The 27366-nt window shown below is 39.4% G+C and overlaps 2 protein-coding genes across 2 annotated transcripts; both read left to right on the top strand.

Annotated features, from left to right (window-relative positions):
- Positions 1 to 859: 859 nt before the first annotated feature.
- Positions 860 to 21219, top strand: LOC139918554 (dual specificity protein phosphatase 22-A). The gene is made up of 7 exons (XM_071907970.2): positions 860 to 1139; positions 2330 to 2363; positions 3287 to 3369; positions 6368 to 6417; positions 10936 to 11010; positions 11365 to 11536; positions 20265 to 21219. The coding sequence occupies exons 1-7, from the start codon at positions 1119 to 1121 to the stop codon at positions 20454 to 20456; spliced, it is 627 nt and encodes a 208-aa protein (XP_071764071.1). The 5' UTR covers positions 860 to 1118; the 3' UTR covers positions 20457 to 21219.
- A 3376-nt stretch (positions 21220 to 24595) lies between these two features.
- Positions 24596 to 27330, top strand: LOC144538334 (interferon regulatory factor 8-like; the record flags this gene model as incomplete). The annotated part of the gene is made up of 6 exons (XM_078282392.1): positions 24596 to 24725; positions 24988 to 25158; positions 25802 to 25985; positions 26358 to 26455; positions 26771 to 26828; positions 27283 to 27330. Coding segments are annotated over exons 2-6 (559 nt in total), but the record flags the coding sequence as incomplete, so codon positions are not given.
- Positions 27331 to 27366: the final 36 nt, after the last annotated feature.

The raw sequence follows: 27366 nt of genomic DNA, 5'->3' as shown, positions 1-27366 counted from the left end.
TGATTTGATGCTTGCGAGTTGTGATCCTTTGGCTGTGATCTCTATAAGGGATTTTTGGGCGTAGGCTCCTTCAAATGTTTGGTTCAATAGAAAGAAGAAATGTCTACATCCAATTTGTTAATTTTGTAATGTTGGTGATCAGATTGCCAGCAACCACATTGCCTTATGTTTATTTCAGATACAAGCCAGCGGACTGCAGAAGCATTTGTTGCAATAGGCAGATGATGGGCAATGTCACCTAAAAACTCAATTGCAAACTTCTTTCAACAAACAAGTTTACTCTAAGGTCTTGGGTCATCGAAAATATTTGAACTTAGAGTGACTGATCTATCTATCTGTCTCTCCATCTGAATATACAAAGTGTGATTGATTTCCTAAGGTTAATGTTCTGGAAGTAGGCTATAATATGTAGTCTTAATAAATGTTTAAATTGGATTTTGAATTATTTTGTTAAAATGACTAAAGTTAAAAATGACTATAGCTTTGTTTTTTTATTACTATATTTTTTTTTATTTATTTTATCATTTTATTTTTATTATGTATTTATTTCATTAACAATTCTAGCCCTACTTTTGAAACACGTTTTTTTTTTTCATTTTTTGTAACATAAATGTATACATGGGCTAGTTCAGCTTGATTGCGAATGTTTTTCACTATCCAGAGGGATTGTTGCAGAAATATGTAATGACATACTGTATGTGTGGATTCCTGAATGTATGAAAATGTGAAAAGCCCCTGTGTGAAGGTGAAGGGAGGGAAGCGCTGATGTTGAGGAGCGGACCGCAACACTGCCATGATGTCACTTACCGGATGAACCCGCAGCTGCAGTTGTTTCACGTCAAAAAAATCCGGAAGACCATACACTACGACGGAACCAGCAGAGCCACGACGAGGTTAATGTCTGTAATAATGGCACTGGTCTCTTAAGGCACGTCAGTTAAACTTTATAATGTAACTGAGTAGCGGACACAGAGCCACTTCAGCGCAGGTTATCCATTATGTTCTGAGTTAGAAGTGAGCCTAGTCCAGCCTCGAGAATTGGCTTGAAATCAATGTCAACAGTTCGTAACCGTTACAAACCGTTAGTGTAGCTCTTCGTAGATTGGTTCTGAGTCGTCATGGGTAATGGAATGAACAAGGTAGGCTTTGGTTTTGTTAATAACGGTTTTCTGTTCTTGCTAGTGGTGATTTTGTCGCGAAACACTGCATCTGGTTGATTGAGTCAATCACGTCACATGTTTTCTCTCTCCATAGATATGCAGCTGTGTTTACTTGCAGTGCACTTTCACCTTGCACGTTGACCACTGAGTGCAGTAGGTTCAGTGCGACAGACAGCTGACCATTTGTATAGTAGGCTATGTTATCTGATGTTTTGAACAAGTAAAACCAAGCCTTTAGCCCGCCTAGGTTGAGCTGAGGTTCTGCTGAGATATAAAAAAGCATGATGTGGTCATTAGCAAAATTTAGCCACCACTAATGTTAAATGGACAGTCACGGGGGCAACTATGACTTTTTTTTTTTTTCCTAAATTCGTGACTAAATCATCATATTGTGTTATGTCAAATACCTGATTATAACCAAACTTGGGGCAGCAGGGTGGCATGATTGGCCCTCACCTGGGAAGGCCTGGGTTCAAGCACCTGTGTCAGCAATTGCTCAAGCAATTTTCCTCTGGGTATCAAATCAATAGATTATCACAAAATGATTGTTATATTGTCTACATTTTCTGCAACGTTTGTATACCCAGTTTGGTACTGGCACATTCCCACACATTTGCAAATGGAGAATTAAAAGATCAGTACTAGTGAACAAAATTACATGGAAGTGAAATACGTTAGTTGATGAATTGTAAAGGGAAAATTGCCATCTGAGCATTTTTCATGACAATTTCTCCTTGAATACTGGAGTGAGGAGTCAGACATGTAATTGCAAAAAAGAGCTTGCATTGGCAGATCTTTTATTGGTTGTCTAAATTTTTATTTACAATAGTAAGTATCAAAGCCAAACATTGTGCAGGCTTTATAATATTTTACTATGGATCTAGCATAAGATCATCTTCAGACAACACACTGTTACAGCAACACACTGCAGTAGCTGCTTGCCACTCAGCACTTTATCCTGATAATCATGCATCATTGCTCCAGGCCTTTTATGGGTGTTGGGAACATCTCCTTTCTTGGTAGCCTGTTCTTAAAGTCTTGAGCCAGAAGCCTTAAGTCCATTCTGGCTCGACCCAGCACATTTGTGCCTTTCATATGAGGTTTTTGAAGCTTGGACTGTAATGGATATCTAACCTGAATTCAACATGTCTGTGAATGCTGCTTCACAGGTCGTCGATGGGCTCTACCTTGGGAATATAAGAGGTGAGACAAACATGATTCATCTTAATGTGATGTTTTACATTTTATGCAACACAACACATAATTGTGTTCTTCTAAATGATACAATATTAAAATTGGACAAAATGTTAATTTAGCATGTATTTGAAATTCTGAAAGGCTTTGAGATTCAACTAGTAATGCATATCACTATATTGCAGTATCCAGAGAAAATACTTAGTCACAAAACATTTAACAGTTGCAGTATTTTCATATTAGTCACCAAATCTATTGTGCTAAATCTGCAGCATTTGGGTGCTTCCCACCCCTAAAAGTGGGTCACATTGGGCTTCTGAAATCCAGTGTTTTAGAAGGTTTTAAATTTTAATGATGTCCCTCTTTAATTTATAACATAGGGTAACCATCCAACATCAGATGATTGTAGCATTAGAGCTGTTCTGCTGTCAAACATAGATTTGATAGGCTAGAGTAAAAGGATGTGAATGTTGTCTAGTTGACCAGAGGGACAGAAAGGCAATTAAGAAGAAGTTAAAGTAGATACAGAAAGTCTTGTTTCTAGTAAAGCAAAATAACAAGTAATCTAGTGTTGCTTCACATAAAACAAGAGAATCAGAAATAGTTAGTGTGTCACTCCCTCCCTGGCCTGGCAATACCCTTACCAAGATAATGTGGCATACACACCTTTCTAACTTTAGCCACTGTGATGACGGCCCCACAAGATGGCCCGAGCACAGTGGCTGAAAATAACTAAGTGACAAGACCAAGTGTCCACAGGCCCGACTGCACCAAAAGATGTTGCAGGACAGTTAGCAACTTGCAGACATGCTTTTTGAAGCTGCAAACAATATAACCGGTCAGAGTTGTTTGTGTGCTTGTGGGAGGTTGGGTGGGGTGAGACTCATTGACATGATTCTAGTGGGATTTGTCCTTTTCTCTCCCTGTCCCAGATGCGGAGAACAGAGAAAGTCTGTCTCAGAATGGCATCACCCACATCCTGTCTGTGTACAACAATGCCAAGCCCGTGTTTGAGGTAAGTGGGACTGCCAGGTTGGCTGGTATTGTTTAATTTCCCCATGCCAAAATGCCATGTGTCAAACAATTTGTTATTGTTGTTGTTAAAATTCTACTTAGAGATTTTGTATGGTATGTTTGTGTATCCATGCCTTTAGTGGTGCTCATTGCTCATTGCAGTGTGGTAGTCACCAAGGGGAGTGGAGAGCATTGTTTTTGTGATGTGTCCTTGCAGCCAGCTGGGGGTAGTGATGACTCATAGTTGAAAAAGAAACATTTAGGCCTGGCATGGGCAACTTTAATGGCTAAGAGGTGTATGTATGAACAGGAGCTACTGACATCTGGAACCCACATAAAGTTATTTATTATTTATTTACACACTCAAATCTGGTGTAATTAGCAGGTGATAACCAAAATAATAGTCAGTGTTTCCCACACATAGACTTTACTTGGGCGGGCCGCCCAGGTATATTAACGGCCGCCAAAGTATATTTGGCGACCCATTTTAGCATTTTTTATTTTTATTTTTTTATCCGTCCGAGAGAACGACGCCATACGCCATCGATTAACTAGTGGACAATCTCCCCTCGCTCTACCCCTCCAGGGTTTCCCACACATAGAAAACTTTGTGGCAGGCCGCCACAATATCAGCCCTGACCGCCACAAATTTTTTTCACTATTTAGTCGTAGAACTGCGTGTAGCACTTTGATTCGCTCAGCCCCTTATTGCTCCACGCGATCTCTCTCTCTCGCTCTCTCTCGCGCGATCTCTCTCGCTTGCTCTCTCTGTTGCTCCCCTCTCTCTCTCTGTTGCTCGGTAGGGGTGGGCGATACCGCAAAATTTGGTTTCGATCCGATACCAAGTAATACAGGGCCAGAATCGCCGATATCGATACCGATACTTTTTATTATTAAAAGCGGCTTATGTACTTTCATGTAGGGGAGAGCAGTGTGTCATGATTTATGAGGTGAATGCATCATCAATAGGCTAAATCTGAATACATTTTCATGACCACTAAATTATTTGCCAAAGGTTAGCAATCATTGTAAGGTGAGTGGTAGAATTTCTACCTGCCACCTGTGAGACCCGGGTTTGATTCCCAACTGAAGCATGTATGTAGCAAGCAAAGCAAAAAAAAATTGGCTTCATTCATTTATGTAGCACAAAAAAGTGCTACATAAATGAATGAAGCCAGTTTTTTTTTGCTTTCCACTGTTAATTACTTAATCACATGCATGTTAAAACACAGGACAGTTTTTAAAGGCAAATAACAAAAATATTTTTTTTATTATTGTAAATTGAATGTGCAAACATGGAAAAAAAATTAAAAAGTATCTGTAGTATCGATATTTTGGGATCGATCCGCCCACCCCTATTGCTCGGTCTCTCTCTCTCTCTCTCTCTCGCTCACTCGCTCTCTCACCGGACCCGTCTGTTTCGCCTCCCACTGCACACGCATGAGGGATATTTTTTTCCATGCCAAGAAGACGGCCGACTGAATTCCCAAAAAGAAGAACTAACAGTTAACGTTACTCAGAATCCAGCTGAGTTTCCGAGATTAGCACGCTGTATAGCCTAGCTGCTAGTCAGTATCCACTGAGTGGACTGATAACATTAATATTAACTTTTTAACTCTGACTCTGAATGTTTGCTCCCTCAAGCCAGATTAATATTGAAAAATATTTTCAAAGAAGGAAAAGGACTGGTCCTGAGGAGGAGCAGGACAGTCTGGACCAGAGGAGCTGCTGAGCAGTAAAACAGAGTAGATAATAATGTTAAAGGCTGTAATGTAACGATGTAAAGATACAGGTGAAACACTGAATAGCTATCTAATTTAGGGGCAATATATGTATAATCTGATACCAAGATCTGCAAGTTTTACATCTCCTAGTTAAAGAGTCTCTGTCACATAGACTACCATTACTAGCAGACAAAAGTAATTTATTCTTCTGTTCTAGAGAATTTTGTTTTCCCGTGCCTTTGCAAAACCCACAATATGTTCAACACATGTCGTCCAGTTGTCCTCTAAATTCATGTGTTAAATCTGTTTGTCTTAAATGTCTTAAATATGCTTGTCTTGAAAAGTGGGTGAATCATTTATTATTTATATATTGCAAGGCCCCAGAAAACCTTAATAATATGCAGCTACATGGCTCTCTTATATGTGCTTTGAAGCATCATGGTCCAGGAAGTATCCCATAGTTGGAAGTGCTCCAGCAGTCACTGTGTACACATATAACTGTAGAAGTAGACTTAAATGAAAGAGTTATTGAAAGGGGTGAAAGTTTATTCTTCAAATGATACCAGGTACATGTGTATTGAAGGCTTATACGAGTCCAAACATCATGTTTGGTTTAGGCCAAAAACCATAGTTCTAATATAAAATATACTGTATATCATCATGGATCTTTGATAAATGCTTTCTTCTTATGAAATAATGAACATCATTCAGCTACCAAATTTCCCTTAATAATCAAGTGGAATTGCTTAAAAAGGTATTAAAAAGTAATTGGTCAGTGTTACAGTTCATCAGTCTATGAGTTAATGCCCATGTCAGGGGGTCGTCAGCTAGAATCACTTACATTTTTCGAGTTCACTGGCCAAAAAGGTTGAGAACCACTGGTTTAGGCACTGAAGCCAGGTTACTGCACATTTAGATGAGAAATTGTTGTGTGTACCAGATTTAAGGGGTTTAGGATCCACATCCGTTAAAGGCCTGTTGAGTGACAGATTCCCATCACCACAACTGACTTAGGCCATAACCTTAGCTACAAGGCTGTGTGCATAAATGTTTCTTGTTTTCCTTGATAGCGATGCCTTATTCAGAAAACACTCACTGGCAGTGTGTTTGAGGTCTAAACTGGATGCACCATCTTTGTTGTGAACCATAACTCAACAACTGCCATTTTGTAAAGATGAGAGCGCTTACAGATGTCCAGAATTGAAACACATGGCCTGTATTCTTGGAATTTTTAAATTTGTTTTGCACTTTTTCATTTTCATTCATGTTTTACAGGACATGACCTACCTATGTATCCATGCAGCTGATGCCTCCAGCCAGAACCTGTGAGTAAACACACACACACACACATATAGGCATTCAGAAGTTGTCGTAGTGCTTTCCCCTCAGATGTTGAATTTTATTGTCCATGTGAATGCCTGAGGCTGTGATGAATCATGCAGTGTGGTTTCAACACGTCCACTGTTGCCCTCCAGATTGTGGTCCCAGGGTGTGACAGCCCAACACAAACGGTTGCATTAGTTTTATTGTTAGGATCTATGACAGTTGAGAAAGATTTGAAAAAAAAAATGTCTTGGATTTTTTTTTTAATTGAATGATTGCAGTTGATAGTTATTAGAAATGGAGCTGTAAATGGTTTGTTTGATTTGTTTTTATTGTGACCTTATAAATTAGAATAGTAGAGGGTGAAGGGTCAAGTAGTTTTATTTTTATTTACATGAATAGTCAGCCATGTGCATCTCTTGGCTCGTAGATGTAGACCTCTCAACATCACATTAATCCTGTAAGTTTCCTACAGATTTGGTGCAAAAAACAGTTTCCACTTTGTGTGTGTGTGTGTGTGTGTGTGTGTGTGTGTGTGTGTGTGTGTGTGTGTGTGAGTGAATGTGTGAGAGAGAGAATGTACAATGCGTCATTGTTCATCAGGAGTCAGACTTAATGTTGAAAGAGGCATGAGCTGTCCCTCCACCCTTGGAGCAGTCTCTAACATAAGGCATTAGTCATAACATTTGTATTGATTTCTCTGTATGTCCTTTGGCCTCATGCAGCACTAGCTCCAGTAGTTCCCCTGCCCTGGTACCTGTTAATAAGACTGGATGATGTTGTTCTTCTAAACTCCTTATCTAAATTCCCCGGTACTTGCCACAGGCATCACAGCTGGGCTGATCCACCATTACCAGCATGAATGAATAATGAATTGGGCTACTGTATGACTGGAAGCAAACACAGAATTAATGTGCAAGTACACTTTTATGATCTGGTCCTAATGATGTCATGTCTGCTGGTAGGCGATAAGTGAACAGCTGATGTGAGTACAAGTGAGAAGTTTCAGCACAAGGAATGCCAAAGAGTAGGGGAGTTAATGCTGTTGGAGCTCTGCACTTGTAGAAGTTGTGTTGAGGCTAGAGGAGCTCTACAGGTTGGAGAGAAGAGAACAGAGCGGGGTCAGATGCAGGTTAATGATAGGGATGGGCATTTTAAGTAATTTCAATATTCGAGTACTCACATTAAATCATTATAGAGTACTCGAGTACTCGCAAAATAAAAAACTAACGTAAGAATATGGTCCGAAATTAACACCCAAGCGAAAATGCGGGTAGGGGTCCGTGTCCGACTGGAAACACACAAGCGGAACCAAAGTTTGGCTAACGCTAAACAGTTAATTTCATAGGCTATAGGCCTGTAAGAATATCTATTACTATCTAATGCTTTCACATTTATGTAAATTGGCCAACAGCGGAAAACATGGTAGCTTGTACTCCGGCTCAACAAACGCCATCAGCTCGCGGAAGCCTTCTCCTTCCACAAAGCTTAACGGGAGCATATCTCCAGTCACCATTTTCGTGATGAGCTGGCTAATCTTCTCTGCCCTGGTGGCATCACAACAGCGTGTGCTAACACTCCTAGCAAATGAGGTGATGCAAGACTGCCTGTTATCTGTCTCCGCTGTTTTCTCCTTGTGCTTAATGCGTAAATGGTTAATCATCAAAGTAGTTGTTCTATGATACGCAAGTTTAACGTTACATAGCATGCACTGCACATTAATTTCGTCTATTTTGTCGAAATACTTCCAAACATCATTCTTATGCCTGGTCGCCATTCTGCCTGTAACGTTAGATCCTGTAACAATGCGTGCGCAGATCTATCATTTTTGCTAGCAGTCCCGTCCAAAAAATGAAAACTTTTAATATAGAACAGGGTCAATTTACGTTTATATTTATTATATACATATATGTTTTTTTTTACAAAGCAAAAAAAAAAAAGTGAGTACTCTATACGTTGAACCGTTGAACGAATACTGACGTCCAAATCGAGTACTCGAGTACTCATGCCCATCCCTAGTTAATGAGACTTGAGGTTTGGTGTTCGGTTGGACGTTGCTGATTGGGTTGGGCTGGAGGTGTCTGACCTACCCTGTCGCAATCGGGCGTCCTTCCCTCAAGGCAGCAGAGGAAGGAAACCTCACTGTGACATCTGGCTGTTGGTCACGACCACCCAGGGCTTTAATAAACCCCCTCTGTCACAATCCCTGGTCTGACTGACGGGAGCGGTGAGGCCAACTGTCGCCCCGCCAGCTAGGGGGCCCTATGGCCAGGTCTATTGGCCCCTCCCAGACGTAAGGTCCACAGCAGAGACCATCTTTCTCACTTGGGCTCTACATCTTTTGTTTGAAGCTGTCTGGAAACAATTTCGCCTCCTTAAATCTGTTATTTCCATACTTCAGGGGTTGGGAGTATAGGAAGTCAAGTCAAATTTATTTGTGTAGCCCTTAATCCCATTTACCGTCTCAAAGGGATTCTTAACACCCACGTTATGAAGCAATAAATAAAAACTATATAACGTTAGACCTCCAATGAAAACAAGGAAAAACTCCCACAAAAATCTCACAGAGAGGGATTCCCCTTCCAAGAATGGTCAGGCATGCAATAAATGGGTGCCGAGAGTGGGCAAACAGACATTATATGTGGATATAACACACAAACACAAACAAACAAAATACACAGAAATAAACATGATAAGAACCTTGGGTGAAACCAGATCTGGCGTGGGACATCAACACCAACTTAGTCTCCATCGTCAATATCATCATCAAGGTCATCATAGGATCGATACCTGGGTCACGGACGTCGGCACCCTCTGAATTAATAAAAATGTAGAAATATTTGATATAAATTTATTAAAAAATGTTAGATCTTTTGCTAACACGTTAATGTTTTTGACAAGAACAATGGTGAGCAAAATCTTATTTCAATCCAACTCTAAATAGAATAAAACCTACAAATGTTTTTATGCATAATTCAGTGTCACCATGCTGTCCTTATCACTAGGACTGACACATTCTTGTAAATCTGTCATTCCTGGTCGGTTGCAGTATTACAGACTGATGATGAGTCTGCTATGGTTTTGATCTATGGTATGCAGTCACCATGAAGGTGCAAAACGCACTTGCATCAAACATTTCCAAAATAAAATTTCAGGTCTTACAAGTTTTTTGTTTGAGTGTTGATCACTTATCTATATCGATGTAATTATATCCCTGTAAATTTAGTGCTTAAAATTTCAGGGTATGGTGTATTTGCAGAAAGTCATATTCACAGTGGCAATATCACTCAACAGTTTATTTTTGTTTCAGTATTTTTCTCTGGATTCAGCTGTTAAAAACCTCAAATCATTGTCACAAGATAATTTTCTGCATATTAAACAAGACAGCCGGAAACCTCTGGGCTAGAAAGACAGAACAAAGTGCTGAGGGGACATCTTTTCAAGAGGAGTTTGGATCTCAGGAAGAAGGAAAGAAGAAAAGTGGCAGTCCATCTATTTTAGCCCCAGTCTGTTGAGGCTATTGAGTAACCAGCCTCTGCCCCTCAGGAGACAGTGCTATCAACCATACACTTCTTTATTGTGCAATACACCACCAGTGTTTCCTGGCAGTGCTTAACTAGGATTTTGGGGGTTCAGTTGCACTACATTGTGCAAAAGTCTAGATTCACCTGCTTTGTTGTTAGTTTTTGCCCAGAGGCGCATCGTAGGTCTAAGCATTTCTGTGATCTCTTTATTTTAATTAGCAGCTAAATATTTTTCTAGTAAAATAGGAATTGTGTTGTGCTTTTGGTGATATGGGCTTGCATCTGTGAGAATAGTCTGACATGTAAAACCTAACTATTAGGATTGTAGAGTAGAGACATGAAAACATGAATGGTCCACTAAAAGGAGTGCAGCTGTTCGCTGAATATCTATTATGAAGACTGGAATGAATGCTAAAAACTGCTGTAATTTTGCCGATCGACAGAAATGGGGACAGCTACTTCCCTTGTCTGTCCCTGCTGTCTGCTCTGGTCTACCACACACTCTCTGTTTGAGCACAATAGACCAGTCTGTATTTTTTCACATGACAAGTTGGAGTAGTAGAAAAAACACTACTCCTTGCCATCCTTTGTGCTTAAAACAAAACTTCTACTTTCTCCACTCTGGGACTTCCCACTGTATTTGAGAGCTACCTGCAGAGTCAGTGTCAGCACAGTATCACTAAAACCAGACAAAACCAACGCAGTCCGCAGAGGCACTGTATAGATCAGGGTGATGTTAAGTGAGGGCCTCAACACAGGGGTTTCAGTTCATGCGGTGCTTTCTCATATCCCATAAGGTATAACCTGAAATCTATTTATAGCTTTTATAACACTTGTACCGCCTTGCCTTAACAAGAAAGATAGTTTCCAGATTTGAGCCAGCGATGACCTATAAAATATCACAGAAAAAAAGGTGTACTGCCATATATATATGTTTAAAGGTGAAGCCCTTAAGTCGTCATCACACTAAGTTCTCATTGTGTTGTGTTTTTCCAGGTCACAGCATTTTAAAGAGTGCATCAGCTTCATCCACGAGTGTCGTCTAAATGGTGGATCCTGTCTGGTTCACTGGTAGGTTTTCATGACCAAAGCAGGACCCATCCCCTTCTCAGTAGCTGTTAGCCCTTCATCAAGCATTTCTCAAAGGACTTTACAGAGAACAAACCCTGCATAGATCTAACTAATCAACAGTCAATCACGTAACAAAATGATGTAATACATGCAAACAAAATAACACAAGGAAACAAAACAAAGCACAAGACACAAAATAGATGCAACTGTATCTAATACCTGTAAGAGTTATCCACTACCTGTTCACTAGTTTACCTATTACCAGTACAAATCCTCAGCTATCTGGAGGGACAGAGATATTAAACAACCGATTGCTGTGAAACCGTGATCAAGCAGTACTTTGTGTCCCTGCAGCCTTGCAGGTGTGTCCCGCAGCACCACCATGGTGGTGGCCTACCTGATGACTGTCACCCACTACAGCTGGGAGGAGTGTCTGTCTGCTGTCAAGGCGGTTCGCTCCTTTGTCGGCCCGAACTACGGCTTCCAGCAGCAGCTGCAGGAGTACCAGATGACACAAGTCTCAGAGGTACACACATGACGGATCACACACACACACACACACGCAAACACACGATGAATTCCTACATATAGTACCTTCAGAAAGCATTCAACCCCCTTCACTTTTTCTGCATTTTGTGGTGTTGCAGCCTGAATTCAGAATGGATTAAAATAAAAATAAAAAACAATTGTCAACATAAAACATACTTTTGGAATTGTTTGCAAATTTACTGATCCCCTGAGAAACTTTGTAGAAGCACTTTTGTCAGCAATTCCAGCTTTGAGTCTTCTCTGATACGTCGGTATCGGTCTGTATCAGTCTGTATCAGCTCGACATATCTGGATTGTGGGATTTTCTCCCACTCTTCTTGCAGATTTGCATAAGCAAGGTCAAGTTCGATGGGGCGTGTCTGTGAACAGCTATCTTCAAGTCATCCCACAGATTTTCTCCTATATTATTTATTTGTATTGGCTTTTCAGCAGCAGGGACTCTCTCAGTCCCTGCTGAGAGAGTCCCTCAGCATATGGCAATTTGGCAAGGTGAGGTCAGTATGAAAGGTGTTGAAGTGTTTGTTGACTTGGTTTCATAATAATGGATTAAACAAAAATTAAATACACAACAGAAACAATTATATATGCTTTGAATCGCCATAGAGACATTATTTAAATCGCCTGTAGAAAACTTACAGCCAACTGTTATCTCATTTAATGCAATAGGCATACAGTATGTCTTGTTTGTATGTATATCTTTTCTTTTGCTCGTGATACTTGCCCTTGAGCAAAAATTAATAACAAGCTGCAGATTTAGGATAAGATGAGATAGATAAGATAGCACTTTATTAATCCCCTTGGGGAAATTCAGGTGCCACAGCAGCAACTGGCAGACAGTACCATGGAAAACAAGTACAGTAAGTACAATAAAATAATAAAAAAGAAGAGGTACTAAGATAAAACAATAGAGGTAATGTATATAATATAGAGACTATGGAGACAAAAATGCAAATAATAATAATAATAAATGTGTATTCTTACATATATATTCTGTCTAATCAGGAGTTCGGTCATTAGTGCGGATGAGGGGGGGGGGGCTCTGAGGGGCTAGGGTTCAAGTCCAGGTCTGAGTCATGTGCAGGGTGTGGGTGTGTGTGTGTGTGTGTGTGTGTGTGTGGAGTGATGATTCATGTCATAGCTTTTGCTCTCTGATTAAGACAGCTGTCAATTTTAATAACACACTGTTCAGGCGTTAGCACAACATTGCGGTCCGGGCGACAGCACCACAACAGATACACAATAGCCTACATGACTGGTTTCACTGCATGTCAGCAAATTATTGAACGTTCTTTTGAAAATATTTTTTCCCCTCCCTGTCCCTTCTCCAAAAGCTCACCACTCCAGTTGCAGCAATCGCGGACGCCACCCATTTTGTGTTTTGTCTCCTCTTTCACGGTGCCCTCAGCACCAGAAGACTTTTTTTTTTTGGTCCCCTCTCCCGGAGCACACCACTCTATTTCACCACACCCATCCATTTTATACAGAGATCATTAGTGGGAAAAATATAGGCCTAACAAAGAAATAAAGTATATAAGATGAAAATAAATTAGATAACAGTAAATCATATAAAAACAGCCTAATAAACCTTAAACTCACAAGTTAAAAAGTTGAGTCCTGCAGGTGAGAGTGTTTTTTTTCCTTCTCAAGACGCGCTTAGCGTTCTAGGACTGGTCAGAGGCAGTCGTTATCTAAGATCAAGTTAATCTTGATCTTTATCAAAGTCATTAAGTTAAGATGCTTTTCGGAAACACCTCACAAAATAAAGAGGCTTCGTAAGATGGATACTACGATCGTCTTAGCCTTAAGATGCTTTTGGGAAACGAGGCCCTGGTGATTTCATTTTGCTCTTTTCTGAACACAGCATTTTAAGAGTAATTATTTTCTGGCTTGGCCAGAAATGTCATGCAACCATAAGAACAATCTGATACACATAGTGCTATATTGAAATGTTTATGCTTGCTGTGCACTTGCATGATGAGCTGTTGTTAGCAGAATGTTCAGGTAAAAGGCATCATTTCATGCGGTGATCAGATCGTGATCGGCCAGTCACACTGTTACAAAATCAGTAATTGACCCCAAAAAAACCTGCTGTTGCATCCCTGCTTTTTTTCAGGAGAGGCTTCCCTCTGGCCACTCTGCCATAGATTTGTGAAGTGCTGCACTGACTGTCCTTTTGGGAAGATCTCCCATCACAGCCAATGAACTCTGTCAGAGTGGACCTTAGGTTCTTGGTCTCCCCCCTTGACCAAGGTCTTTCTTGCCTGGTTGCTCAGTTTGACCAACTCTAGGAACAGTCTGGGTGATACCATATTTTTTTCCAAATCCAGTGATGGAGCTCACTGTGCTCTTGTAAACCCCCAGCACAAATTGTTTTATACCCTCTGAATTCTACATGCAGTTCCTTGGTTTTAATGGCAGAGTTTCTGCTCTGATGTGCATCATGGGACTTTATGTAGACATAGGTGTTCATTCTAAACCATGTCCAGTCAATTGAATTGGCCACAGAATTAACTCAATATGTCACTGCAAAGGGACTGAATACATATTGCCGTAAACATTTGTAGAAATAATACATTTGTAGAAATTTGTACATAAAAAAAAAAAAACATGGTCCACCAACATCATGGATCATGGTTTGTGTAGATCAGTGACAAACATTTTTTTAATTTTAATTTAATCTTTAATATTTAGTTTAATTTTGAATTCAGGTTGTAAAACCACCAAATGTAGGGGTACTATATAATTCACACAGTTGGTGGAAGGTCACAGGTTTGATTCTCACATCATCTGATGTGTCCATCAACAGCCATGTGTCCCGTTGAAGTGTGAGAAAACAGACTCAACACCAGAACTATTGCTACACGTCTGCAAGCTGCATTTGCATTGGCGCTCTGCATCTGTTTCGCACCTGATGTGTCTGGGGCTTCAGAGTGTTAGCTAAATATAAAATATGAAGTTACATATTTACACCTCAGTATCATCGTGGCATCAATCACATACCGTACAAGAGAGTTTGTCCTCAGACTGGTGCATAATCCTCATCACTACATGATCTACGATCCCTCATCCTTGGAGACAATGGCCTGTCCTTTCATGATCACAGTTCTGTTTTGTCTAGTTTCACTTTTGAAGAATAAGTGTTATCTATCATCATTGATAGTAAATCTGGGCTAAATACTTGCTGACTTTAAGTCTGAACTGGTTTAGGGGATTTTTTCCAAACAGACCAAACCTTAAGTTATATACCTGAGAATGTCTGACCGATGCATGACTGCTACTTTTAAAAATATTGGTTCAAGTAGGTGAAGAGAGTGAATGTCCTTGACTCATCAGAAGACAAGGGCTCAAGGCTTTCAGTCTTGTTAACTCTGAATTCCTTCATACTCTGGAATGAAATAAGGATTTCAAGTGGACAGTTCTGTTGAACTTTATTCATAATCACTTTATTTATGTTATGTGCAGATGCTAGTCTATATCTACACATTTGAGAGGGTGAGAAATGTTTTGTTTCCATTTTCTCTTTGAGACATCCTCCGCAGCAGTTTACCTTTGGCAAAATGTCTGATACATGTACCCTTTCAAGTTTTGCAGCATTTTTGTTGTTTGGAGGCACCTATAGAGCGCGTGTCTTCATTACAATGGCACTGACCCAGCATTTGAGTAGAGAAGGGGAACTGGAGGGGGTTTGCTGGGATTGCATTAGCTTGGTACTGCTCATCACGTGTTCAGCATTACTGTCAGCATCTTGCAACATAACTTTACTGAAAAAAATGCGCTCATTGTTTGCTAGATCTGGCAGTGATTTCGAGGATTTAAGAGGAAATGGTCTTTCTGTATTTGTGCTTTTCCCACATCTGCCTCAGACAGAAAGTGAGGAATCCTCAAGACAGCTGTGTGAATTTATTTGCACTTCAACTCAATAATTATTAAGGACTGCATACACTAAACCTATAACGTATCATTCATTGCTTTATCAAGAAAGTGGGTTAAATAATTTACATTACTGTAATGTGCAATTCCTGTCTTGTACTACAAATTGGTGCTGCAGCCACTAATGCAGCTGTAACACTACACTGCCACAGCATCACAGTCACAAGCCATGTTGAATGCACTGCAATAAATGTCTTCGACCATTTTAGACGCTAAGTTGCTGCATATTCATGTGCACCACAACTCACCAAATCTGTCCAATGGGCATATTACACCTTGTCTTCTTATTCCATACTTATGTATGTAACTACTTGAGCAAAGAGCTATTCGATTGCTGCCATTTTCATCATAAGCATTTGCAGTCAGGACCCCTAAGCTTTGGAACAACGTGCTTGAGGAAATATGAAAACTGATAACTGATAGCTTGTTATTATACCCATGGCAGTTTTGTTAATTTGTTCCTTAGGAGTCCAATATAGTTTCTGAAATTTGCTGAGTGGTTTCAATAAGCTGTGGTACCCCTTCCCTTATTAGAGGTCTTTCCTTTTATTTCACAGCACTTTGTAACTTTAACTGATTTAACTGATATTATTATTAGTAGTAGTAGTAGCAGTGGGAATAGTATTATTGTCCAAGAAAACATAGCCTCAATATGAATTACAAAAGCATTTGACATTTGGAAAAGTGAAGTTATGACATTGACACAAGTTGACAGAAATGTCAAGCCTGTTAATCATTGTTCATTAGAAAAACTCCTAGAATATTTTATAATCCGTAAACACAATAGTCTCAGAGCAGGGCATGAAATTAAGCTTGACCACTCGTCCCAAAATGACTCGCATTAGTCCTGTTGCTGAGGAAAAAAAGAGTAAGGATGTTTGTGGAGAGCTGGAGGACTGGTAGGGACTGGCTGTGTACAGATAAACTCACTATGTGGTGTTCAGCCTGTTGATATAATTGTAATATAATGTATATAATTATATATTATATATTTAAAGCATGATTTACCTTTTAAACTTGAACGTTACATTACTTATACTGAGTTAGTAATAATAACATTTGAAATAGACCATTTTATTTTTATGGCACCTGCACTGTACAGTACACAAAATTAATAATCCTTCAATTGTTAAGTCTTCTCTGCCCAAGGTGGACATTAGTTTCCTGAGCAAAATGAACAAGATCATTGAAAGATTTGTTCTTTCTACTGAGCAACACCAAAGAGAGTTGAACCTGCCGCCACTTTTTAGTACGAGTAAACATTAATGGATTTTTTTGAATGCAGGTGCTAACTGGAAACAAAATAATAATAATACTTTCTTATGCAAAGTACAAAGTGCTTCACCATTAATTGAATAAAAACAAACACACATATACACATACAGTATATAGGGAAGTAGCAAGAAGCAGCAAAACAAACATATGGACAAATTACGTCCACTCAATTTGAAAGGAAACAAAACAATGGTAAATAAAACAAGATAATTGAATGCAAGTCGATAAAAGTGAGTTTCAGTTGGCTCTTAAAAGAAGATAGAGTGTTACATGAACTTACTTCTTCAGACAAACTGTTCCAAAGTTGAATCACCCTGATTGCAAAGCCTTGATCACCTTTAGTCTTTAATCTGGCCTTTGGAACAATCAAAAGAGTTTTGCCCGCTGATCTATGACTGCTTTTATGCACATAAGGAGATAACAACTCTGAAATATAAGCTGGAGCCAGGCCATTTATTGCCTTGAAAGTAATTGATAAAAATTTTAAATCTATCATAAAATTGACTGAAAACCAGTAAGGTGGCTAGTATGGGGCTGATATCATCTCTTCTTTTCTTTTAGTTCTAGTTAAAAGCTTTGCTGCTTAAACAAGTTGCAGAAAATGAGTTAACATTATCCATCAGCAGTGTCTGAATTACTTCTTAATGTATTGCTACTGCCGAATCACTAAGAGACTGGTAGGTCATTGTAGGTCAACCAAATCCTCCTTTGTAATTGGATGTTCATGACAGACTTGTTAGGAAAGGTTTGCATTAAGACAGTCGTATTCCAGCATTATACAATTAGCTCAGTAAAAATGAAGGATGATAATGATGTAGCTCTTTGTTTTACTAATTCTACAATATAATAAATCATGGAAATATCCGATGGCCTCAGCAAGTATGATGATGACAAAATAAATGCCCAAGTTTTGATTGAATACATTGTAATTATAATGTATATATTGCATTGTAATTGATGGGATTCTGGGTTGTTTTCTCTCTGTTGAAAGAAAAGGAGTTTGGTACCTTGATCATTACCTTTGTATAGGGGTAAGTATGGTAAACATAGGCTTAGCGTGGTTGCATTTTGAACCTTCCCGTTGTTTACTATCTGCCTCAAGTCCACTTTCTGCCTCTACATGTGAACACATTTGAGGTGATGACTTGAGCTCTAAAAGCAGCTGTTTCTCCAGTGTACATTGGAAGCAATTAGTTATTTGCTCATTATGTGTCACTCACTCCAGAAAAGAAAAATGACAGGAAAAAAATCCATCCTTAGGAATTATGATTGTAATGATGTTCTCTTGTCTTCATTTCATTTGATATATTTGAAAGCCGAACTTTCTTTCTCATTCTATCATAATGTGCACACTTAAAAGCTTGCAACACTTGAAAGCATTTGTGCTTTCAAGCACAAATTCTTCCAGCGAGCTTCATTTTCGTTTTCAAGATGACACCATGCGACATAAGGGTCTTGACAATCTTGCACAACATCTGATATAAATCTATGTAGATTTCTAGGTTGATATTATGCATTTCATGGTATATTCATTTTTACAGTTTGTTGACTTTATTGAGCCAGTGCTATATTCTTATGGTATACCATTTACAAATGTATGCATTACATTCAGTTTTAGGGCCAAAATACACATTTTAGGAAGGTGGATTTATGTATTACTTTCAGAGTTACTTTCACTTCATTGTATTTCACAAATAATAAGGTATTGCACAAAATAACTAGAGGTTTTATTTCCTGGACATCTTGTGAGAAATAGCAGCTCCTTTCTTTCATGACCTGTTGCTCTTGTTTAGCCTGAATGGAAAAGCTTTACTGGAAAGGGAAAAGCTTTGTTGGAAAGGCAAGCTAGAGCATGTCTTACACACAAAAGCCACTGGCTTTTTGGTATTCTCTGCCTCCAGCTCACCCAGACTGTAAATTTGTCCTTCTGTTAATGGTCTTCACTCCTGCACCCAGTGGCCTGGACTAGAGGTGGGCAACATTTTTTGACACAAGATCTAAAAAAAATGTGTGACCTAACCAAGGAGCCAGTCCTGAAAATTCACTCTAAAGCATATCTATTCACACCACCACAATTATGTAAGCACAGGATAAAATCATAGTACAGTAAACACAAAATTTACTTTAAGTTTAATGAAATGTAAAATATATTTCCAAGTTGTGGGACATTCAAAAGACTGGCAAGCCAGAAAGGCAAAATGGCCGTTAAGTAGTAAATTGTACAGAGGGAGTCATTTGATTATTGCCTTCCTCAATTCTTGTGCTGTACAACTGAAACGCCTCAAAATGTTAATTAGGTTAAAAACACACAAGAGCAAAAACTTTTACTGCCTGCATAAGCATTTAGTAGATTTGGGCCCCAGAGTCCACATGGTGTCAGTGGAGTAGCTTCAGTATTATCACTTAATGGAATAACACATTTATTCTCTGGATTCAGGCATTTGGACCGAGTCGTTTGTGTCAATAAATATTGAATGAACTGTCCAAGATGAGACAAAAAAAAATGTGGGCAGGGGGGGATTTTCTCTCAACCAAAATTCTGAGAACGCAAGAGGTGCTCAGATAAAACCCTGAGCTTCTGGTTACTAAATGAGCAGGAATGTCTGTGGAGTGGGAGATGTGGAGGCTGTTCCTGGGAAGTGTTTCTTCGCAGACCGGCTGCCCTCCCCTCACTTCCCTTCCCTCAGCTGTGTCTAATCCCCATGCAGGCCCTCCAACTGGAGTGGTGGGCCCTCGACAGGGGTTTCCCATTCTTGGTCATCTATCTTGATTTAGCCCTAGGTCTGCTCCTTTTAGTCTCTAATGTGCTGCAGATGTTGAAAGACCAGCTTTGTAAAATGTGTTAATTGCCTGTTTCCAGAAATTTGACAATTGCACACTTTTTCAAGACACTATTTTTCACTTTTTCAAGAATTGTGATTGTTTTCCTACTACGTGTCAATGTCATCCTTCCTTGATTGTGGCATGATGGGATTATTGAGCTCAGTCCAGAGGGGTCATGACTATGGGATTTATGGGTTTGGTCCTTTAGGAAATAACTCCTGCAAACCTTTTCACTGAAGTCTTACTGTCAGAAACTGAAGGGATGGGAAATCCTCTTCTCCCACAGAACATACAGTTCATACTCTACTTTTAAGTTCTACAATTACAATTCAGTTCAAACTTATTCTGTAAGGGAAAGTTGCCTTGCAGACAGGGTGTGAAGTGAAAACACAGTAAAATCACAATAAAACAAATCATCACAACATAAGCAACATTTACTCTAAAGGAGATTATAATGGGTTCTCATTTTCTCTAAATACATTTTATCTTATTTCTTTATTGATTAAATGACAAAAATGTGATTACAAAGTAGTAACTTAAAAAAGGAGTAACTTTTTGTATTTTTCTATCATACAGTACATAAAATCAATAAAGTCAACAGTAAGTTATATGTATTAAATTGACAGAAACACAATCAAATTTAATGTTCGTTCTTTGTCCCTCCTGTTTGTCCACAGTACCGAGCCTGGTTACGGACCACTTTCCGTCCCGGTCCATTTAAGGACCAGGAACAGGTTGGAGCCCTGCTGAGCCAGTACACAGAGCAACAGGAGAGCCAGAGGAGAGGGGCGGACCAGCACTGGATAAACCAGGCTGTCGGCGTCTGCTCTCTGCCCTGCGACCCCCAGGATCCTGACGACAGCAGCTGAGCCACGGCTCTCTGTTCCTGCCAACCTCCAGTCCAAACCTGTCTGGCAATGGCAGTAGCTATTATTCTGTGCCCAATTCCAAATCAACCTCAAAGTTATATCCAACTTAAAGGCTTTTGTATAAATCTGAAAGGATAGGATTAAATGAATACCCTCTAAAAAGCAAAGTGTTTTTTAATACTTTCTTTGCATCTATCTAGTCTGTTTTTAAGCAATGGAGGTTGATTTAGAATTGGGCTACAGGCTCTCTTCCACTACCAGTACCTCCCATGTTCCCTTAACTGGTCTGAGTACAGCCACAGCAGGAGCATTGGTGCTCACTGACGCCTTACTCTAAACACCTCAGCACCTTAGCCATGATGAATAGGTTTCACCTGTACTTCCATCTCAACCTTTATACCTGCAAAGTTCAGCTCAATAGCCATAGAAAAGGTGACTGATTTAGCTTAAGCAATATATAGCTGGCTAAACTGGGAAGATGTAGGAAATATGGCTGATTTAAGCAAACGGCTTTGTCATAATCAGATGTCTAACTACACATGAAGGATCTCTGCAGTCCAAATGCTAAAAAGTCTTCCTGATTTTACTGAAACTCTAATTTATCTTTTAATTGTGGAAAAAGCAAGCTGATTTTTTTTTTAGGGAATTTGTGTCATAAATTCAGTGGTACAGTTCAGTGTTCTGATAGTGTATTTATGATTTTTTTTAATAAAAATGCACACTTTGCCAAAAATATGGAAATGCTAATAAATATATATAATCAATGAAACCAAAGCTACATTGTGTTATTGAAGCTGATTTCTAATGCAGTGTGTGTGTGTGTGTGTGTGTGTGTGTGTGTGTGTGTGTGTGTGTGTTGAGAATATCAGATGCATACATTCCAGGTTAGTAGTTTCCAGTAGGCTTTCTTATTGTTGCTACAGAGAACAGGGCGTGCTATACCCAGTTTCCCCAAAACAAACACTTGAGTGTGCTAAATCTCCTGCTACCACACAGGTGAGCTTCCACTACAGATCTGGCTGAAACCCAGACAGAGTGGAGCATGTGACTTCACCACAGCATCTACTTTCTAATTTCTAAACGAGCCATTTTAGTCTGACCACACAAAGCTTTGTCTCCATTTGTGAAGGCCTTAACCTTCTTGTAAAAAGGGCAGCTGTATAACAAATCGAAAGCATCACATTGAACACATAACACTCACTATTTGACTGCCAGAGATCTTGGTACAGAGATCAGTCTCGGTACAAGAGCAGGCTTTTTCTGTGTTGAGTTTGCATGTTCTCCCCACGTTCATACCATTCCAAATACATGAAAATCAGGTGAATTGGAAACTCTAAATTGCCCATAGGTATGAATGTGAGTGTGAGTGATTGCCCTGTGATGGACCGACAATGTGTCCAGGGTGTCTCCATGCCTAATGCATGCTGGGATAAGCTCCAGTCCCCCTTCACCCTGAAAAGAATTAATAGGGTACAGAAAATGAATTGATGGTTACTCAAGGGATGAAAGTGTGCAAGAGCATAGTGTGAGGTTTAAATGTACATTTAATCCTTTAAAAGGTGCTTACATTTCGCCTCCTAACTCCCAATTTTGGTGTTTTTCTTTTTTTTTTTTACTCTAGTTTTTTACCTTCAGTTTAAGGATTACATGGTTCTCTATGGTTTGAGAAATTTCTACCTGCTTATAAAACCCTTTCAAAACCCACTGGATAAAGTCTAAAACTTATGGTGGTCAAGCTAAAAACAAGGCTGTTTTTCTTGGTTCCTGAAAAGTTGTGTTGTTTGTAAAAAGAAATTGCAGACAGAGAGCAAGATAGACTCATATTTTGAGATTTGATGGAAGGAGTGAGCTGTGAAAAGCTTTCCGCCTCCCACCATTCTCTAAGAAAGGGTTAGTGATGTTTTCCTCTTGTCACCAAAATGTTGCCCAATGTGTGACATGTGTGACAATGTGTGTCAAATAATTGAATTTATCCAAATAGTGTTATCACAATAACTGATATACTTTGATTAATGTCAATGTTGATATCAATGACTATCACGCAGTTTAACTTTTTTATGGATATTGCCATTTTTATCTTAAGATTTGACCATCACACCTCATGGACACAGCATTTTACAGGAGGAATCACAAGAAGCAATGGTTCTAATAGAAAATCTGAAAGTATAACCATCAATAAGACATTTATTTCTACATCATATGCAACAATATAATTTGGGTCACAGGAGAAGCCATTTCCAAGGAAATACTGCAGATGAAATGGCCAGTAAGATGTAAAAGTGAAGTTAAAATAGAATTTCATTCAGACTACAGATTACATAAGAATTATTTCTTATGTATTGGCAAGAGATCGTCAAGTCAGGTTTATTTGTACAGCTCTTAATCACAATTACAGTCTCAAAGGGCTTCACAACACTCACATTATGAAAACAATAAGTTTAATTGTTATTATTGCTGTAATTGATTCCATATAAATGTCACTATTCATAATTTTTCCACACTGCAAACGTCTCTGTCCATAAATGGGATTCCAAAATCCTATGTATGTATGTATGATTTTGTCCTGTGCTGTGACAGATTTTGTGTCACATCAAGACAAGGTGTCAAGACTGATGGGACTTTTGAGTTTGCTATGAAGACTTGGTTAGATAAAAAAAAACACCCACAACAAAGATAATATGAACCCCCAATATCCGGGACTATTAAAATTAAGGGAATAAAAACATTTTTTGACTTTGATGCACTTTTTCTTGTCAAGTGTGTTTAAAATGTTTTTCTATTTACTGATGAACATAAATCTCAGTTTTGACTTAATACCAGTCGGAGTGTCTCCAGTCATTGGCTTGAAAAATAGCTGCTATTTCCTTATATTTATTCAAATTCAGTTTAATTACATATTTTGACCCCTTGGTTAAGTAGTTATTGCTTAAGTGTGTGAGGTCAGGTCAGGTGTATGCATGTTCATGTAATGCCTCACTAGGCAGGACGTCCAGAGAGCTGGGGGAGAAGGGAGGACAGAGATTTAGGTTGACTATAGACATTTTTAACAGGAAGTAATTCTGTACGCAAATAGAAGTGAAATAAAAAGGGACTTTCTCCAACCTGTTAAATTATTACACTATTGCATAGTTAATAAAATAGAATAGAATAGAATGAGCTTCTTGGATATTTGTGAAATGAGTTGCTTGTGAGATGTGGACATTATAGGAACTCGTGAACTGTTCAACTTGTGTTCAGGTCCCTTGCAGAAACAGTAATGCTATTGATAGCCTACATTGATTATTTAATAGATTGTAGATTATAATAGATTGAAACTATAGGCCTACATAGCCTATATCACAGCAAAACTATAGGAATATTATAGGAATGTTATAATACCACTGCGGATAGAAAATACCATGAACTATGATATGGCAATATTAAAGTGATCTTTCCTTTGGGGTTGTATGATTTTGTTACACAAACTGACATTCGTTCATGATTTGACACATCATCTAAAACAGGGACCACCAGGGGTCCTTGAGGGGGTTCCAGGGGGTCCGCAGCAAACTGATGAATTGTTAAACCTCACCATTATATAATTTACAAGAAGTTAACACAATTAAAGAAGAATGATTATTTTGATCGTAGATCCACTGTTATCTCTCTACCTACAATACAGATAATCACGAAATTCTGGACAAAATCATATCCAACAATAAAAAATATTCTCAGATTTGGGTCTGAGAGACAAAATCTCATCAAATGGGAGTCCGTGGCTCTAATGTCAACTAAATTAGGGGTCCTTGATATGAAAATGGTTGAGAAGCACTACCTGCATGACAGGTTTGTACACAGTGCTTAGGTAAGCGTGGAAATTGCGCATTGCCTTCATCTGGAGCGGAGAAATCCCCCGCGCCATAACGCTACCGGTGGCTGCCGGGGTTATTCAATGCTAGACGTCTGCACAGCTTGGCGTGGGCAGCAATTTCTACAGCCATAACTTCTGTCAGGCGATTTCTTGTAAATGCCCGAGGTTAGGAGAACAACTCTTCCGGATTGGGCGGGTCTAGCGACTCTTTAATCAACTCATTGGTCAGAATGAGATGCCGCTGTCCAATCCTCTTCCAGCAAAGCTTCATTCAGTATAAGGGGAGATAATAAACTTGTCAGGTCTCAGTGGATGAGAGCTCACTTGATTAAATCTGAGAAGAGCCGTCATCTACCTGCCGTTCAGGATAAACGTTGTTGACACGACCCGGGGTCAAGACCTGAACTTCATATCAAAGTGTAAGTGCCTTTAGGTTTCATATTTAGCGGCATGTTTGATTATATGACTCTTGAACTGCTTTTTTCTTTCTATTTCTAAGTTCTTTACAAAAGGGTGTATGTTTGTTATGTAGGCTACAATATAATTTAGGCTATTAATTGTGCCTTGATCCGAGCTGAAAGTCACAAATAGTCACATTTTTGGATTTATATTATTTATGGATTACAACCCGCCAATTTTAGTTACTTTTGAATAATCCAGAAACATGTTTTGTCCTTCAAGATGTCGAACACGGGAGGTCGCAGACTGAAACAGTGGCTGATGGAGCAGATCCACAGCGGTCAGTACCCCGGACTCCAGTGGGAGGATGACAGCCACACACTGTTCCGCATCCCTTGGAAACACGCCGGGAAGCAGGATTATAACCAAGAAATAGACGCATCCATTTTTAAGGTTAGATAAGACCCTCTTATATGGATAGATTAGACGGATTTGGTTTTTCTACCAAAGAACCTGAAGCGCGAGCCTTTCATTCCAAGAAATAATAAGTGACTTTATTATGAAATTAAAAGTCTTGGTGGTTTAGTCTAGCTCTTCTTCCAGCTCTGGTTCTTTTGTGGCCCAGTGACAAGCAAACATGGTGTTGTTGATGTGTTATCATCTAAGTTATCAAAGTTATCATTTATCTAATGTTAGTGTCATCAATTGCTTTGAGTGCATACAACTTTTAAGGAGAGTGTATAGAGAAAGAATGTACCGACTTCAATTGCAGATAATGCCTACCTGAAAAGTCTAAAATAGCCTTATTTTTATTTTTCTTTCCTTCTTTATTTCTTTCTTTCTTTCTTTCTTTCTTTCTTTCTTACATGAATACTTTCTTTATTTCTTTCTTTCTTTCATACTCACTTACTCACTCACTCACTCACTCACTCGCTTTCTTTATTTCAAAGGAAAGATGTAGAGTTAGGGGAAAAAAATTCCGTTTCATGTTTCCCTTGAAACCACAACTGACTTTCACTAGAACAAAAGCATCAAGCTTTCGATCAGGGTGCAACAGCATCCTTAACACTGGGTTTGTGTTTTTGTCTTTCCGCAGGCCTGGGCCGTGTTTAAAGGCAAGTTTAAGGAAGGGGACAAGGCTGAGCCTGCAACATGGAAGACCAGGCTGCGCTGCGCCCTAAACAAGAGCCCGGACTTTGAGGAGGTGACAGAGAGGTCGCAGCTAGACATCTCTGAGCCCTATAAAGTCTACCGCATTGTGCCTGAGGAAGAGCAGAAGAGTGAGTTTGTGTTTTTTGGTGTGTGTTAATTATCACATTATCTCCATTATCCAGCTGCTAGCAAATATTCTTATTTGGCATTGCAACCAAACCATGGATGTCTTGAAAAGTCAGCATTGATTGATGACATTTTCTTTAAATTTTACATAGTGTATAGATATTGTTATGTAGTAAATTACTAATAAAATTGCCAGTCTAATGCATGTTGTGGATGAATTCCTGTGACCCAGAGGTAATAATCACCAAACACCAGACCTCCCTTGGTAATACCAATGCTGTCCAGAGAGGGCTTTAGAGGGAGAGTGCAGCAGAAAACCACTGCCTCTTGTAACCTCCACATAAACTAATAATGTGCTGTTCTTTTGCCTTTAGTTGGTAAAAGCACAGCGATGGCCATGGCAGCTACCACCAGCTCTGGTGACACTGACATGGACTGCAGCCCCGCAGAAATAGAGGAGCTCATTAAAGAGGTGAGACTGCTACTTTTTTAAAAACCTTTTATAAACCTTGTTTTGTATGTCTCTTTCTCTCCTATCTGTAATGTCTATTTCTCTATGCACTTTGTCTGTTTTGCCTTTCACTCTCTGTGTGGGTTTTTTTTTCCTCCACACCACGCTGCACTGTCTCATTGAGCGTACACACCCTCCCCCTGTATCTCCATTACTCTGATAATGTAACACAGGAAGGGTGTCAAAAGGTGTTGTGCTGTCTGAGAACAGCTGTTTGCAGTGGAAGGTGATAAAAAGACTCATTGCGTTGTTGTTGTTGTTGTTGTCCCTTCGCAGGAGGAAGGCTGTAGCATCCAGGCCAGTCCAGAGTATTGGTCCCAGGGCAGCATCAGTGGTAAGACCCCCTCCCTCCCCATTTTAACATAACACACTCTTCTCTGATTTAATTTAGACTTTCACACTTCAGTCTGTGTTGTTGCCCTTCTTTCTGGGCATTTCTGTGTCCTCAAATAAGACTCTGTTAGTTCCTTCTTTGCAAGAGCGGAGCATTAATGCCTTCAGAAAGAACCGCAGTGGAAAGCTCAATGACATGACCCTGCAGTTGTGGGTGCTAAATACAGGTTCTTTGCTTGACTGCTTAATTTTGCAATGGAAAATTTGACTAACATCCTGTTGAACTTTGCTGACTAAGGTGATTGTTTCTTCGTAAGACCATGCCAGAAGAACGTTATTTCTGATGATGCGGCAAAATAATGACACGACAGTGTGGTCAGAGGGCTCTTAATCACTCAGAAACATCCACAGTATGAGAGTGGCATTTATTCACCCTTTTCCTCTGTGATTCACAGCCTTCCCACTGCATCAAGACCCCTTGCCAGCGGGCTCTTTCAATTCAGGTACCCATTGATATTATTCAGTAGAGTATCATAATT

Source organism: Centroberyx gerrardi, unplaced genomic scaffold, assembly GCF_048128805.1.
Source record: "Centroberyx gerrardi isolate f3 unplaced genomic scaffold, fCenGer3.hap1.cur.20231027 Scaffold_117, whole genome shotgun sequence".
NCBI classification, from domain to species: Eukaryota; Metazoa; Chordata; class Actinopteri; order Beryciformes; family Berycidae; genus Centroberyx; species Centroberyx gerrardi.
This window is presented reverse-complemented; position numbering and strand designations above follow the sequence as displayed.

What these genes read in the sequence shown, in the direction of transcription:
- LOC139918554 (XM_071907970.2), top strand. Translation starts at nt 1,119, where the DNA reads ATGGGTAATGGAATGAACAAG. An exon ending in CTACCTTGGGAATATAAGAG is followed by an intron (nt 2,364 to 3,286) that starts GTGAGACAAACA and finishes TCCCTGTCCCAG; the next exon opens with ATGCGGAGAACAGAGAAAGT. An exon ending in ATGCCAAGCCCGTGTTTGAG is followed by an intron (nt 3,370 to 6,367) that starts GTAAGTGGGACT and finishes CATGTTTTACAG; the next exon opens with GACATGACCTACCTATGTAT.